Genomic DNA, 17,455 nt, shown 5'->3' with positions numbered 1-17,455 from the left:
GACTGTGGGCAATGTCATGCTGGAACAGGTTTGGATCTCGCAGTTAAAATGAAGGGACAATTTCACGCTACCGCATCCAAAGACTCATATAATATATACAATTTTAATAATAATAATAATAATAAAATAATAATCATAGGCAATTCTAATAATTCGATTAATAATGTTCTTGAATATAACTTTCGCCAGGTTAGGGTTTAATTTCTTTAACTTCCTTTAAAAGAAAAATTAAAGCAAGTAATTATTATTAAAGTTCATATAAAACATGGAACCATTTTTTTTTTTTTTTTTTTTTTTTAATTCAAAGGTTTTAGTGTGTTTTTACTATGTATTTCTTTCTTTATTTTTTATTTTTTTTAAAAGCACCACTTTACTACATAGCATGTGATAAGTACAAATAATTATTTTGGTTTTTATGAGAAAAAAACGGTTTGATTAATGGAATATTTATGGAATAAATGGAATAACTATGGAATATTTATTATTTTTAATATATATATATATATATATATATATATATATATATATATATATATATATATATATATATATATATATATATATATATATATAATAAAAATAATAAATATTCCATAGTTGGCCATTGTGTTGTTTATAGGTGCCGTACCATTCTGATATTCCTTTTTCACCAGTGATGTTAAAAAAAAATGGCCTGGAGCACAGAGCCATTATTTATTGTTATTTAGTAAAACGGTTTCCTGTTTTCTTTCTACGTACACCACCTTTTTTTTCCTCCTCAAGATCATCAATCGAATGATATTTTCTCATTTATTCAAAACTGTCTTGTTTCACACCTGGTCATGTTTTAGATACGGAATTACACATAAAAGCAGGTGACAAAGTGCTTCTGCCTCCGTTTCAGCATCTGTCTCCGTTCCTTGTCTTTTCTCCCTCGTGTTGTGTAAATCTCAGCGCCAAGTGACGAGCACAATGTTTTGCCCATTAGTTCTCAGCACTACAGAGAGGTGATGTTGGCTTGGAGTGGTAAATTCAGTCGAAGGAAGATTAACGCGTTCTCTCTGCATCACACTCCAAACCCAGGGGCTGCTGATTAGGAGTCTGGGGTCTTGGGACCATCTGGTTTATCGGTTTCATTCAATGAAATGCACCTGTCCTCCAAGAAGTAGAGAATGATAAAGAATGATAGAAAAATTATTTGGTTGAAAAATGTATTTCAATATCTCCCAGCGATTAATCAACTAATCGGTTGATTAATTTGTATTTTTTTTTAAAGCAACGTAAATTGACACGTCACGTAAAATAGTACTGAATTAAATTATAAAAAAAAAATTCTAATTAATAAATATAATTTAGTGCTCTCCGTGCAGCATGCAGTCTCATGTGATCGCCTCTAGAGGCCGCTCTTATAATGGCAGTGGATGCTTCCGGGAAAACCATGCGGTATAGATTTTTGCCAATAGCCGATTGATCCAGCAATCAACTATTGGTGCTGATTAATCGGTAAAACTGATAAATCAGTCAACCTCTAATCCACACTACCAAAACAGTGTCCTTTCAAACCATTTTTCATATTTGGGAATATGAAAAATCTCCAAGAGCTAAGCCAAGATAAGGTTAAATACATTGCTCTAGGGCCCAACCTTGGAGGTGTTGGGGCTCGAAACGCCAACCGTATGAGCCTTAATTGTTGAACTAACACTGTCCTATAATTATTTAATATTTTGAATTTGAGTCATGTTTGTGCTTCTACTCATCTGAGCAGCTTCTTTAGTCTGAGGGAAGTAATCAGGATTCCACAAATTGGTATGCTCCATGGTTAAGGATCTTCACCCCCCTGGATAGCTGAGCTCATTAAGGCTGAGGGGAATGTGAGAGTGGGGAGGGAGGTGTCAAGAGTAAGGGGAGTTGTTAATATGTAACTACCCCAGAGAAGGAGAGTAAGGGGAGAGTGTATAGAGGTAAAAGTGTAGTAATCAGGGGTGGGTCCTTTGACCATTGCTGTTGTTTACATTTGTTTGCCAAAGGTTGCTTATCCACATTGAAAAGTTTATGTCCCTGTACTGCGCATGAGTAAAACGTAGGACACGTCATTGCCGCCATTTCTGGAGTAATTTACTTCCCGACTGTTTGAAAGGTCGTGGCGAAGTTAAGGAAAGGCGTGGTCACATGACAAAAATTTCCATTGTTTTCAGAAGCCTTCTGTTTTCACAGTCCACACTGCAGTCTTGAGAAGGTCATTGTTCATATTTATTTACTTTGGAGAGCGTTTTCAAAAAGCTGGCATGAAACTTTTGGGGGAAAAAAAAAAGGTGGTTATGAGTTCGAATCCCAGCATCACCAAGCTGCCATTTCTGGGCCCTAAACCCTCAACTGCTCAGTTGTAAATCTCTCTGAAATATAAGTTTTTCTAAATATTATTTATATATATATATATATATATATATATATATATATATATATATATATATATATATATATATATATATATATAAAGCGTGATGTGAAAGCCTGCCGATTACGCCCCTGCTTCAAACTTTTCGTACGTCACGCCCCTTTTTCCACGCTGCATCGATGAAGGCGCGATCGGGCTGTTTAATGGAACGATTTGAACTAGACAGATTAATTAGCACCCACACATGACAGATGATCTTTTCCGAATCGGCAACGCGCCGAACTTTTTGAGGTCACTGATTACGCCTGTGTGATTGGCACATCCTTTTTGTTTTGTTTTGTTTTGTTTTTGCCTCCTACGTCGTTTTGAGCGAAGCGGCCTACGTTTGCCGGGTTGTATTTGGTTTGATGTTGACAGACCAAGTCGAAATGAAAAATCGTGTTATTAATGTTTTGTCATATCAAGGAAGTGCCAAGTTATGATGCGTTCTGATGAACCCATTGTAACCTAAAAGAAAAATACATAACTTACATTATTTCCGTTTTATTTATTATCTGATTCTGAACGATGTTTTATTTTGGAAAATTTCCCGATTCTCTCCCCCACATCTGTCTATGACTCACTCTTGATGCATGTCATGATGCCTCGGTCACATGTCTTACCTCCATCCACTACCTTCTTAAAGGTGCTGCTCCGGCCGCTAACACATAATACATTACTGATAAATTCAAACCCCCAAGCGAGCAATGAACAAAAAAACAACACAGTGGATTTACGTTTATCATTGTATTTAGAAAATTCCAGTTCTGGTCGTATCATTTTATTTTGTTGTATTTATTCGTCACACCTTAAAGGCCGGTCTGTGAAAATATTGTCTGACATTAAACCGGTCCGTGGCGCAAAAAAGGTTGTGGACCGCCGCTCTACAGTATATATGTATAGTGTCAGTGAGCGCGTGGAAGAACCCCGGTGTGCGAGTGGATGGTGGAGCTGGAATCTTTGAAAAGAGCTCAAATTGGGCTTCGAAACACCAAAAATCACAGAAAACAATACACGATCTAACACCAAGACAGCTAAACTCAGCGAGAGTAAGGCATCGCACAAGACAGGAGGAAATGCGTACATCCTGGCAGCGTCCCAACGTATCGTACCGCGTATATCATGCTACGTTTGCCTGGCGTTTTTCACATATCATTATTGTCATCGTAAGATCGAAAAATCTTAAGTCGAATCATTGTAACTCGGGAACTGCCTGTATGTACTTCTTATCAATAGCAATCACAACCGATTTGATGTTTTTTATATGGATCATTGATTGTGATAGAAGAGTATCTGTGAGAGTGAAAGGGAAGGTTTATAGGACTGTGGTGAAACCTGCGATGTTGTATGGTTTAAAGACAGTGGCATTGAGTAAAAGACAGGAGGTGGAGCTGGAGGTAGCAGAGCTGAAGATGTTGAGGTTTTCGTTGGGAGTGACGACGATGGACAGCATTAGAAACGAGTTTATTAGAGGGACAGCGCATGTAGGACGTGTTGGAGACAAGGTGAGGGAGGCGAGATTGAGATGGTTTGGACATGTGCAGAGGAGGGACATGGGGTATATCGGTAGGAGAAGGATGTAGGAAAAGAGGAAGATCAAGGGGAAGGTTTATGGATGTGGTAATTAGGGAGACGGATGATCCGCTGTGGCGACCCCTAATGGGGGCAGCCAAAAGAAGACGACGGCATGTTCACCAAATTTTATATTATAGTGTTTATTAATGTATGGATCTGAGCCGCATGTTGAAATTTTGTCCAATAATCATATCATTTCTTCATTCCTTAAATACGATATAAATATTCTATATAAGCAATATCATCTCACTGTATTGTCAGTTCCTCTATAACTGACCAACTCTGGTGTTTTTTCTGTACGCCTAACTGAATACATTTTAACAGGAAAATCTTTTTCCCCCTTCGTTTTTATCATTAATTAATTTCCCTCTGGTTCTCTCTCTCGGCTCACGGCCGTCGCTCCCGCTGGGAGTTTGATGACAGCGCAGCGGGATCTGGACGTTGCGTGAAAATCTTGTGGAAATGTTAAGCGTGCCACGTCATTTCCTTCACGTCCTCTCCATCTAACGGATTTGGCTCTGCGGAGGAGACGGAGCCGAGCGGCACGCTGATTAAATTCTGGTTATAGGTCGGGGCGAGGTTATGGGAAAGATTGTCTGGGAGGAAGAAAAGAATGAATATTAATTATTCAAATATTTTTAAAAAAATCCAATTTTTTTAAATAATTACTTATAACTACAATTACTTGAGTTACTTTTTACATCCTGCATACCTGATCCCAATACTTATAATAATAATAATCATTTATTCCTATATTTATCAAACATTTTCGAATATAAGTATTATATATCAGTATATAAACATTAATATCTGCATATGATATGAAGCGTAAAAACACGGATAAAAAGTTTGCGATAAAGTTGCGATTAATTGCGAGTTAACTCGTGACAACCATGCGATTAATCGCCGTGATCAATGAGGGTGTACTTACTTTTGTTGCCAGTGATTTAGACAATAATAAGTGATTTTCAGAGGACAGTAAATCTATACGAGCTGCACATTGACTCCTCTGAAATATATAGGGGTTTTTTTTCTATAGTATTTTCTTTTGAATATATAATAAAAAGGGGTGTACTTACTTTTGTGACACTGTAAAAATTGCTCACAAATTATTGGTCATTTTCGAAATAATTGAAGTACAGCGCATCTGCTAACAATTATATAGAAATAGATCGTTTTTACAAACGCAAATGGGTTCTAAAAGGGGCATCGCGATGTAAATGGCAACTTATATCAGATGCACACTTTTTTAAATCGAGGCAACACTTCAGCATTTATACCACACACACACACACACACACACACACACACACACACACACACACACACACACACACACACACATAAACATATACACGCAGTTTTATTACCCTTGGATGTAATGTGTTTCTTTGGGTATGACTTCCACACCCTCGTATCACATTTTGTGTTCTGAACATCAGCAGTGGTTTCTGTTCTGGAAACATCTGGAAGAATGTTGTGCCCTTTTCGTCTGAGGCATAAATGCCAGCGCTCGTGTTCTGTAGTTTTCCGCTTTGCTGCAGAAATTTGATCAATTCTTAAATTTCCTGGTGGAGGAGCAAACTGGGCGCCGCGGGGCAGGAACCGAATGGCTAGGTAGGTAGGTGTGTGTGTGTGTGTGTGTGTGTGTGTGTGTGTGTGTGTGTGTGTGTGTGTGTGTGTGTGTGCTGTAGTCGGAAAAATTGAGGAATTCCTGTAACTGATCTAAATGTGTTCACTAATTACAGCACCACAGGACGGGAAGCTCAGGGAGAGTTTCAGCTCCTGAGAACTAAACACATTGAAACGAGAGAAATAATGCAGCATTTTTTTAAACACCTTCATTCGTGTTCTTCGATCATTTCTTTCTATTTATTTCTTTCCTTTTTTTAATTCTTTCTTTCAGTCCTTCATTTTATGCCTTCCTTTCTCCTTTTCAGTCTTCCTCTTCCATCCTTCTTTAGTTCTGTCCTTCCGTTTGTCTCTTTGTACGTTTATTACTTTCTTTCTGTCCGTCTGTTTGTCCGATTCATTTTATTTTTTTTTCTTTCCTTCCCTCTATATCATCCATTCCTCCTTTTTCATTTCGTTCTGTTTATTTCTTCTTTTTGCTTCCTTTCTGCCTGGTCTTTCCTTTTTTGTTTGTTTCTCCATCTCTCTTCCCTCTATTTCCTTGAATTTGTTTGGTCCACTTCCATCATTCCTCACTTCTTTCCTTTTTCCTGCTCATTTTTCCCTTTCCTTCCTTCTTTCCTTTGTTCTGTCTGGTTTATTTTCTACTTATCCTTCCTTTCTACCTTGTCTTTTCTTCCCTCCCTCCTTTGTTTGTTTATCCTACCCTTTTCCTTCTATCTCCTTCATCTTTTGGTCTACTTTCCTTCCTCCCTTCCTTTTTTCCTTTCTTCCTTTATTCTCTTTTCCTGCTCATTTCTTCTTTTCCTTCCTTTGTGTCATTCCTTATTTTTTGTTTTGTTTTGTGCTGTTAATTTATCCTTTTCCTACCTTAGTGGAATTCCTTTCTTAGGTCCTTCCCTTTTCTCTGTTCATTTTTCCTATTTCCTCTCTGCCCTGTCTTTCCTTCCCTCTTTCCTTTGTTTGTTTCTTCATCCCACTTCCCTTCATTTTTTTTTTTATTTAATTATTTTTTTTGGCCCACATTCCTTCCTTCCTTCCTTCTTCTTGCTCATTTCAGTATTTTCTTGTTTTCCCTTACACCCTATTTGTTTGTTCTTCTTTCCTTTCTTTTCTCTCTCCCTTCATTATATATGACAGACGGATTCTTGCAGGTGTTGTTTAGTACATATGCAGTGTGTGTGTGTGTGTGTGTGTGTGTGTGTGTGTGTGTGTGTGTGCGCGCGCTGCCAGTGAGGAGCCGAACGCATCATTAACGCTCATTAAGCCCAAGTGCTCTGAGTTAGCTAGTTTTCAGGAGTGCAGGTGTGAGAGTGAGTGCAGACAAGCCACGTCCCTCTGACACTGGGTTTGTGAGAGAGAGAGAAGAGAGAGAGAGAGAGAGAGAGAGAGAGAGAGAGAGAGAGAGAGAGAGAGAGAGAGAGAGAGAGAGTGAGAGAGAGTGAGTGAGTGAGTGAGTGTGAGGGGGAGAATGGCAGCATTTATCCAGCACTTACAGACACTATGGTCTGTTTTACCTGGAGTAACAGCAAACATCCAACGAAACCATCCATCATAAAGGAAAATTCTCTCTCTCTCTCTCTCTCTCTCTCTCTCTCTCTCTCTCTCTCTCTCTCTCTCTCTCTCTCTCTCTCATATGACCCTGCAGCAGTGTTAAATGAGATGAACTGGCTAGATTTAAAATGTAATATGTAATCATTTACATGTAAACATTTCCTGTTTTTTTTCCCCCTGTTTCATGCCCAGTGCTTGGATTTGTGTTGAAACATAACGAGATTGGCGAGTTTGTTACTTAACGATTAATGGTACAGTATAAGTGACTACGATATGCAAGTGTGTGCAGTGACATTTCACATCGATTCAAATCCATATATCGAAAACGACTAGCTAGTCGACAGGACACACGGTTCTTGGTCTCTGTTAAACACATCAGAATCATCAGAGTTTTGGTCAAATAAACCTTTCCAATACATTTTCAAAACTCTAATTAAGGTTTATGTTGAATGTAATAACAGAGACCAAGAACCTTGCATATACTATACAGACAAAAGTTTTGGGACACCTGATGTTTCCAGCCTTGTTTAGTTCTTCACCAAAGTCTTACCACACACTTTGAGCCACACAATTGTACAAGGTGGCTTTGGATACCGTAGAATGAAATTCCCTTCACTTGACCCAGGAGACCCAAACATGTTCCAGCATGGCAATGCCCTTTAGCACAAAGCCAGCTTTATGAAGATATGCTTGGCATGGGTTAGAACAGGAGATCTCCTGCTGTATAGCTCTAAACCCAAAAGCATCTGAAAGCATCTTTGGGATGAATCGGAACCATGACTGCAGTCCGGACCTCCTCATCTCACCTATTAGCACAAATCCCCACAAGAACACTCCAAAATTTAGTGGAACATCTTCCCAGAAGTGGAGAAAGTATAACAGTAAATGGGGACTAAATGTTGAATGGAATGTTCAAAAAACACGTATCAATCATATGGTCGGGTGTCCAGAAACTTTTGTCCATAAAGCATATAATAAAATGATTAGATTGTAATTTTGAATATTTAGAATGGAGCCTGCAGAAATGTATAATGACAAAAAAAATAATAAGATGCTGCATAAACACATTATAATATAACCAAACATTTATAGCCTGTACGTTACCTGGAAATGTGTTCAGAACAGAGCAAGAGAATGTTCAGGAGTCATGCGTAACCGTGACAACAAGTATAAAGTGCCTACGGTAGTAATTTAATGAATTAGGTTGGATAAATGAAATGAAAATGGATTTTCGATTTCCAAACCACGCAGTTATGTGAAACTATTTTTACCCTGATAAATCGCCCTTTTGTACGACAAGATCCAGAATTTTTAGCACTTTTTTGGTGCTTGTCTTTGTAATTGCTCATTAGTTTTTAGTTGACCTTAGATGAAAGAGTCATTGGATGGATGGATGGATGGATGGATGGATGGATGGATGGATGGATGGATGGATGGGAAGGGTTTGTTGAGTCAGTGGATACTTGGATAAATGGAAGGAAGAGGTGGAGAATGGAGAGTTGTTTACAGTTGGTAAGTAAATGAATATGTGGATGGATGAATAGTGATGTGGAGAGATGAAAGGAATGGGTGGTGGAATGGACTTGAAGAACACTTGATCATAGATGAAAAGGTAAATGAATGGTTTCAATGAATGAAAAGAAGAGATGGGTCAGTGAGCGAGGGAATGGATAAATGAATAGAAATGTAGATAGAAGGAATGGGTGGAGGATAAATAGGAATTTGGATGGGTGAAGGAATGCAGGGCAAGGTTTGTCATGGATGGATGGATGGATGGAGATGTACAGTAAATGGGTGGATGCTTTGATATAGGTGAAGGAATTAAGAAGGCAAGTGAGTGAAGGCATGAATAGAAAAGTGAATGGGTGGAGGTATAAAGGGCTTAGATAGTGGTGGATAGATGGATAAATAGATGGATGGGAATGTAAATGGGTGGATGCAGTAAATAAAAAGTAGGTGGATGGTGGAATGAAGGGCTAAATTAATGAGTAAAAGATGGATGGATGAATGGGTGGATGGAAATGGAACTGGGTGGATGCTTTGATAGTGCTGGTGCAATTAAAAGGTGAGTAAATGGATGAATAGAAAAGTGGATGGGTGGAAGAATGGAGGGCTGAGTTAAGGATGGATGGATGGATGGATGGAAATGTACTGTAAATGTGTAGATGCTTTGACGGGGGCAAAAGAAATGAGAAGGGCGAGTAAGTAATTGGATGAATAGGTATTCAGATAAAAAAAAAAAAATCACACGTGACTGAAATCACATTTTATCTCTATATAAAAAAAAGAGGGAAAAAAATATATAAAAATTCCAAAAAAATGGTCTTATGTTCTTTCTATTATGGGGGGGAAAAAAAACACCTTATAATCTTACAGTTCGTTTCCCAAACCTAAGGTCACTTCACACTCATAATTAACAACATAATAGAAGCAAAGCGAGACTAATGTGATGCAGGATGCACACACAAATGAGCTGACCCTGTTTCGCTTATTAGCCATGAGCTTATTTGCCTGCTGCTTTCATTCTCGCCGCATGCAGTAAACACCGGCGCGAGAGCAGCGAAGCGTCCACGCAGCAGGCCCACCGCTCCTCGACTCCACGACTTTGACCTCCCGCAGACTCTGCCTGTTCCTCTTCTCTGCTCCTACGTGCGAGTCAGAAGGAGTTCACCGAAGTAGCAAGAAAGAAAAAAGACAATGTTGTGTTTGATAAATCCTCACCGACGTGTGTTCGAGGCACGTTCAGTGTTTCTGAATGTGGAGCTCGCCCCGGTGCATACATTTCAAAAACAATTTTTACATTTTGAAAAAGCTCGGCTGAGATGACTCCAGCATCTCGACGTATTCTGCCTGACTGGGCTGATCGTGCCATTTATCAAATGAGAGGTTTTAGTCCATATCAGGCAGCATGTGTTGATTGTGTAATACACCTGCACACGCTACTGTGTATCCCCAGGAGTATTTCCCTCAAATCAGGACCATGCAAAGATAACAGATTTGTCTGCGCCGCACTGCACGGCGCTTTGTTTTGCTCGCGGTTCGCATGTCTGCCGTTACAGTGTGGCAGGAGAACTAAAGGAAGCAGAGGTGATGCTGCTGTGAGGTGAGGTGTAGTGAGGTGTGTGGGACTGCATCTGGTCTGCCTATTTCACAGTGTGTGCAGGTGAAAGATTTCACAATTCTGGCCGAAAAAGTTTTTTTTTTTTCTTTTGTTTTTTTTATTTTATAGAAAAATAAGTCTAAGGGCAGGGTGAAGAGAAACTGTCTGTAGTCTGTAGGTTTACCGGATATGAGAGATGGATGGATGAACAGATCGAAGGTTGAATGGAAAGGTGGATAAATAGATGGGTAGCTCAATGGATGAAAATTTGGAGAATGGGTAGATAGATAAATATAATTTAACAGGATGGAAAGATGGGTGAACATTAATTTAAATGGATGGGTGGACATACATTTTAATGCATAGATTAATTGAAATGGATGGAGGAAAAAATAGATGGACATATGGATGGATGGATGGATGGATGGATGGATGGATGGATGGATGGATGGATCGATAGAATTTGACAGGATGGAAAGATGGATAAAAATGAATTTTACTTGATGGATGGACATGAATTTGAATGCATGGATGGAGAAAAAAAAATAGATGGACATGAAGATGGATGGATGGATGGATGGATGGATGGATGGATGGATGGATGGAAATGAATTTGGATGAATGGCTGGATGGATGAAAGGACATGAAGATGGATGGATGGCTGGATGGATGGATGGATGGATGGATGGATGGCTGGAAATGAAGATGGATGGGTGGATGGATGGAAATGAATTTGGATGAATGGCTGGATGGATGGCTGGATGGATGAATGGACATGAAGATGGATGGATGGATGGATGGATGGATGGATGGATGGATGGATGGATGGATGGATGGATGGAAATGAATTTTGATGAATGGCTGGATGGATGGCTGGATGGATGAATGGACATGAAGATGGATGGATGGATGGCTGGATGGATGAATGGACATAATGGATGGATGGATTGATGGATGGGTGGATGGATGGATGGAAATTAATTTGGATGGATGGATGAATGGATGGATGGATGGATGGACATGAATTTGGATGGATGGATGGATGGATGGAAGGAAAGGTGGATGGAAATAAATTTGAATGAATCGCTGGATGGATGGATATAAATGTATATGGATGAATGGATAGAAGGGAAAATAGATGGACATTACTATGGATGGATGGATGGATGGATGGATGGATGGATGGATGGATGGGTGGATGGAAAAACACGCATTTGGATGGGTGGATGGTGACACAAACACCATGAGAATAGTTAAAGCATATGAATAAGTAAGAAAAATGCAGGATACAAACAAAACCCTCAGACTCTGTATTCCATAAATGCTGCATATCGCAGTATAATGTATGATGTATCGCATATTAATTGTCCATCTGCTGCTCATTAGTCCCACAGTGGGCTTTAGTCAGCAACCATATTAATGCTGTCCAAGTCCAGCCTCACACTGGATTTGTTCTAAACTCTCAGCAGTTGGCAGAAAAGATTCCCCAATGCGACTCTGTGCTTTCTGATTGGATCAGCACAGATCTTTTTTTTTTTTTTATGTTGAATGGTACTCTGTGTATAAAATGGCTTCTTGATCGTGCTTGATGATGCTTGGAATTAACTCTAAATTTAACAGGGAATTAAATATGTGCTGGAATGTCATTACTGGCATTTTATTGACATTTTGATAGAAATCCAAGATGCATAATTATCTCCTGTTTTGTAAGACTAGGTCTGGATTTAAAAAAAATATATATATATAAATAAAATAAAGTCACACAGTAGTGTTACAGGCTCAGTTTTACGCAGACTGTGACATTTTCTCTTCTGTCCTTCAGCTTAGTTTTTAATCTTCTCTTCTCCAGTCCCAAATACCAAGCTGGAAACTTCTGGCTGGTAATTTTACATTCTCTCCCTCATTACCGGCGGATACCGAACTTTTACGGCTGGGAGCGAGGTGCAAAGTCACACGGACCTTTTTATTTTGGCAGCGAGCAAATTTCAATGTCATTTTGACAGGCAAGCTTATAGCATCACCAGCTAATTAACCTCTGCTCTGCAGGAAACACGCTGTTTTTCATACACCTTCACATGTTGTGACTCAGAATAAGGATATTGAATAGATATTGTAGTAGAAGACTGTGAGATGTTGAATGATCGAGGAGCTAAAAAGTACTGTTTTCTAACTAATCGAATTTTTATATTACGGACTAAAGATGGTAGGATTCACAACGGGGCATCAGCAAAGATTTATTTAGATGTAATTATCAGGAGATGCGCTATACACTATGGAGACCGAGGCGTGTCCTGAGAGTCACTTAGAATACAGATTAACATGGCAGAGGTAGAGCTGTAACCTCCTGGAGACATGACAGCAAAAGAACATCTGGTTTTATTTCATCTTATTTCTTTTCCTTTTTTTTTTTACTGCACTACAATCAGAATACTTTATTCATCCTATAGGGGAATTGTTGGGTTGCAGTTGCTCAGTGTGAAATCAAAGTAAAGATTTAAAGTGAAATAAAAATGTAATTAAATAAACATATGTATTTAGTGAAATGAATTGTGAAGCATATAATGAAACGTCAGACTCGAATCTTTAGCACCAGTCATCCGATTGAATCTTTCCTTCTGGTCTTCTATGCAGATCTGGACAAGGACCATCCAAAGAACGAAGGGGGCGTGGTCTGGAGAATGACAGGCGGCCTCTTTAACCTGACCAAAGGAGCGGTGGGCGCTACCCTTGGTGGAGTGGCCTGGGTGGGCAGCAAAAGCTTCGAGCTGACCAAAACGGCCGTGACTAGCGTCCCAGCAGCCGGCGTGGGATTGGTCAAAGGCAGCGTCTCCGTGGTAACCGGTGGAGTCGGGGCGGTCGGCTCAGCCGTGGCCAGTAAAGTCACGACGAAGAAGAAGGACAAATCGGATTAGCGCGGGTGCACACTCACTCCGATGTTTCCGTTACTGTCCGAGCGGTTGTAAGGTCACCGTGTTGGGTTTAAGCGTTACCAAACAGTACATGATGCTGATCGAGATCAAATTTCTGGACGAAGTTGCCCTCTTGTGCCTCGACAAACACGGTTAGCACTACACGCGGCAAAAAAGGGCAACTTCTGCATTTACTGCTGGTGTGTTTTTGATGATCGGGCTCTCCCTCTGTTTGTCTGTTTTGTTTGTTTAGTTTTTGCTTTGCTGGTGTTCTAGCTGAGGGACAGGTTTGTTCTATTTACACTTTTTCTATGGGGTAAAAAAAAAAAAAAAAAAACAGATCCCTTATAAGTTACACTTACAATCCACAAGATCAAATGTGAAAATACTGTATGGCGTATTTGTACGTTAGGATCAATCAGTGTGAGATCAAGTATTACCTTTTTTCCCGCTTTTTTCTTTCTTTCGTGAAATTGTTTCATAATGATTTACTAAAAGAAAACTAGAAGGACACAAACACACACGTACAGATCCCAAGATTTAAAAGCATCTCAATCAGGGGCCGTGTATTAATCACTTAGCTGATCCTTTCCGTTCCACTTTCGCCGTCTCGAATGTCCGTGTCATTGTCTGAATGAAGGAATGTCGCGACAATGGCGTTTCCTAAGAATCCTGACCCCCATGATACAAATACTGTGGGTTTTTTTTTTAAATGGGATATTTTTCTGTCAGATCTGCAATGAATGAATTAATGAATAAGGAGACACAGGATGTCATTTCGATGCTTTTTTCATTCATTGACACTAAAATTATTCATCTTCACACTGCAGGCAAAAAAAAGTACATGGAAATAGCCCTGTGGTCTGGTCTCCCGGATATGATATTTAATAGACAAGAAATTGGGTATGAGGGATGCATGGAAGGTTGGATGGTTGGATGAATCGAGAATTTGGGTGTGTGGATAAATAGATGGAAGGCGGAATGGAAAGCTGGATTGATAGATAAAAGGGTGGGTGGATGGGTGGACAGTTGGTTTGAATGGGAATTGAATGGGAATGTGGCTGGAATTTTGGAATTTGGTGGATGGGTAAAACGATGGATGGATGGATGGATGGATGGATGGATGGATGGATGGATGGATGGATGGATGGATGGATGGATGGATGGATGGATGGATGGATGGATGGATGGATGGATGGATGGATGGATGGATGGAAAAATGGATGGATGGATGGATGGATGGAAAAATGGATGGATAAGAATTTAAGTGTATAGAAAGATGGATGGACATAAATTTAGATGGATGGATGGATGGTTAAATGAAGGAATTGAAAAGAGTCATTGGGGGTGTGGATGAATAGATGCAAGGTGGAATGGAAATATGGATTGATAGATAAATGGATGGGTGGGTGGATAATTGGTGGAATTAAAAGGTGGCTGGATTTTGGTGGATGGGTAAAACTATGGATGGATGGATGGATGGATGGATGGATGGATAAGAATTTAAGTGTATAGAAAGATGGATTGACAAGAGATTGATAGATGGATGGATGGATGGATGAATGGATGGATGGATGGACGGACGGACGTCGTCTCGAATGTCCATGTCTGACTGAATGTTGTGACACAATAACTAGTGATATTTTTTCTGTCAGATCTGCACTGAATGTATGAATAAGGAGACGCGGGATGTCATTTCGCTGCTTTTCATCAGTCATAAACACTAAAAGTACATTTGATTCTCGACAATCGTCTTGATTTTTTTTTCTCGTTGGGCAGCACTTACATGGGATAGTCAGCCAATAAAAAAAAAATTGAGTGAGGACCTTACGATATACTATTTATATAATATTCTCCTGTTATATGTAAAGGCATTATGCCTCGCACATCTATAGTTAACTCCGCAAGTGTGTACCAGATACAATGCTTTCATTACAATAACAAATCCAAATGTCTTTTTAGTGTTCCGCGTTGCAGTCAGGAGTCACGACGGTACATTTACGTGTGGCTGTTTACACGTCCAGAGCCCACGCTTACACAATGCGTTTCAACTGAGATCTTATACTATAGGTACATCTGACTCGAATATTAATTAGCTCGGACAGATGCTGGAATATTTCCAAAATATTGACTATGAGGGACATGTGAGTGAACAGAGTACAGGGAAATGTAGTCAACTCATCTATAGACACTTTGTCGAGCAAAAAACATCACACTTTTATTCTCCACAGTCTGTATTAATGCATGTCAGTTGCCAGTTTTGAGTCTTGGTTTACGCGGTCGCTGGCGAAGAACTGCAATATATGGACAAAAGTTCGTGGACGCCTAGGCCATAAGATTCCTGTGCTGTTTTTTTGGACATAAATTTGCACATTTCTCCCCCATTTTTTATCCACTCTTCTGGGAAGACGCTCCACTAGAGTTTGGAGTGTGCTTGTGGAGATTTGTGCTCAATCAGCCACAAGGGTTTTAGTAAAAAAAAAAGGGTGCTTGGTGGTTAAGGTGTTGGACTTCTGATCAGAAAGTTGTGAGGTCAAATCCCATTACCACTAAGCTTCCACTGCTGGGCCCTTAAACAAGGCCCTTAACTTTGAACTGCTCAGTTGTGTAAAATGAGATTTTAAGTCACTCTGCATAAGGGCTTCTGCCAAATACTGTAAATGAAGCAAAGTCAGATACTGATGTAGGGTAAGGTGAGGAGGCCTGGGGTGTTCAAATTCATTCCAGAGGTTTTCAATACGGTTGGAGCTCTATAGCTGGCCACTCAAGATTTTCCATTCCAAACGATGCAAACTGTATCCTAATGGATCTTGCTTTGAGCACTGGTGCATTGGCATGCAGGTTTAGGTCTCCTAGGTTTGGATCTCCTAGTGAAGAAAACGTTTAATACTGCCACATCCAAAGACTCTGTTTGTCCAACACGTCCAAAAGTTTGAGGAAGAACCTTTACATGGCAGGAAAAGTCGGTTGTCCCAATACTTTTGTCCGTATAGAGTGTCACTCGTCTGATGGACTTGATCATTTTTGTGCTTTTTTTCTCCCTTGTCCTTTGGGGGGTCATCAACTGAGATCTATCAAAACCGCAGGCCAAATAGTTATCTGTAAAGAGAGACATACAAACTAAAGACTTAACTGCTACTGCTGGGCCCCTGAGCAAGGCCCTTAACCCATCCTTAATTGCATCTTGCCTTATTTGTAAGGATAAAAGCGGCAACCGTAAGAATAATGAATCGTCAACGTGCAACGAGAGCCTGAAGCTTGCAGATTTAGTTTTGGGTTGCAATTCATAAATGAAATCCCCATTGCATTCACATGCCTTTATTTCTGACAGGAAATGAGCTCGGTATCATATCGCCTTACAAAACAACTCCATTTAAGCAAGAGAATCCTTTCTGCTCTGCGTATGTGTATCTCTACCTATTAATAATGCTGTGTTGAATTTTGTGTTACGTTTGAATTAATCTGCCAGGTTTACACGAGACCACGAGGTCACATTTACTTGGGTCGTCGCTCACTTTTTGGGGAGTTTATTTTGGGATGTTTAGTCGATTAGCCGTAAACTTGGATCCCCATACCGCATTGAACTGGAACAGTAATCAGGTAGATCATGTGGAATGAGATGTGGGTACAGTATACTGTATGGAAACTGTCCTGTCATGAAGGTTAGGAAATTTCAGCCACAAATCCAGTACCGACCCAGTTTTCTTTTCCCTATCCATTGTAGTTTACATACAACTTCTACACAATGTGTTTTTTTTTCTTTTTTCTAGTTTCTCCTCTGTTGTGTCTTTCCATACCCTTATTCATCGCAGTTAGCTTCTAATGACTGCGCTGCATGCTTCTCCGTGCTGTCTTCTCATCTTTATTTATCCATTTCCCATTTCACTGAGAGACCCCGTTGTTTCGGGGGCCCTGTTACTCGAAACTGAACTATAGGAAAGTAGTTTTTTTGTCTATTATAGAACTATTTTTGCTAAATTGATGCTGTATTCTACAATTAAAGCAATTCTGTATTTTAAGGACATTTCTGTTGCTTGTTTATTTGTTTGTTTGTATTATTTGCTCATACAGTTTTGCAATTGTAAAATGAAAATGAGAAATATGAAAGAAATGACACTGTATATAAATGGGGTATGTTTTGGTGTTATTTTGGACATCAGCCAGGAGGTGAGAAGGGATTCTTAAACCTTCATCAGCCCTTTAACTGTAATCCAACTGAAACAGATTTGCTTTTATTTTTAAACATACACTGATCAGGCATAACATTATGAC

The 17,455-nt window shown here is 39.6% G+C and overlaps 1 protein-coding gene across 1 annotated transcript in view; it reads left to right on the top strand.

Moving 5' to 3' along the window:
- The window catches only part of LOC310737014 (transmembrane protein 263-B), a 59,379-nt gene extending 42,177 nt beyond the window's left edge, over positions 1 to 17,202 (top strand). Inside the window, exon 3 of the mRNA XM_083561162.1 lies at positions 12,906 to 17,202. Within this exon, the coding sequence (XP_083417288.1) occupies positions 12,906 to 13,186 (281 nt within the window). The 3' untranslated portion in view covers positions 13,187 to 17,202. The remainder of the gene's footprint in view (positions 1 to 12,905) is intronic.
- The last annotated feature ends 253 nt before the right edge of the window (positions 17,203 to 17,455 follow it).

Source organism: Silurus aristotelis (genome assembly GCF_946808225.1).
Source record: "Silurus aristotelis genome assembly, chromosome: 14".
Lineage (NCBI taxonomy): Eukaryota > Metazoa > Chordata > Actinopteri > Siluriformes > Siluridae > Silurus > Silurus aristotelis.
Note: the sequence above shows the minus strand (reverse complement) of the source record. Positions and strands in the feature narration are given on the sequence as shown.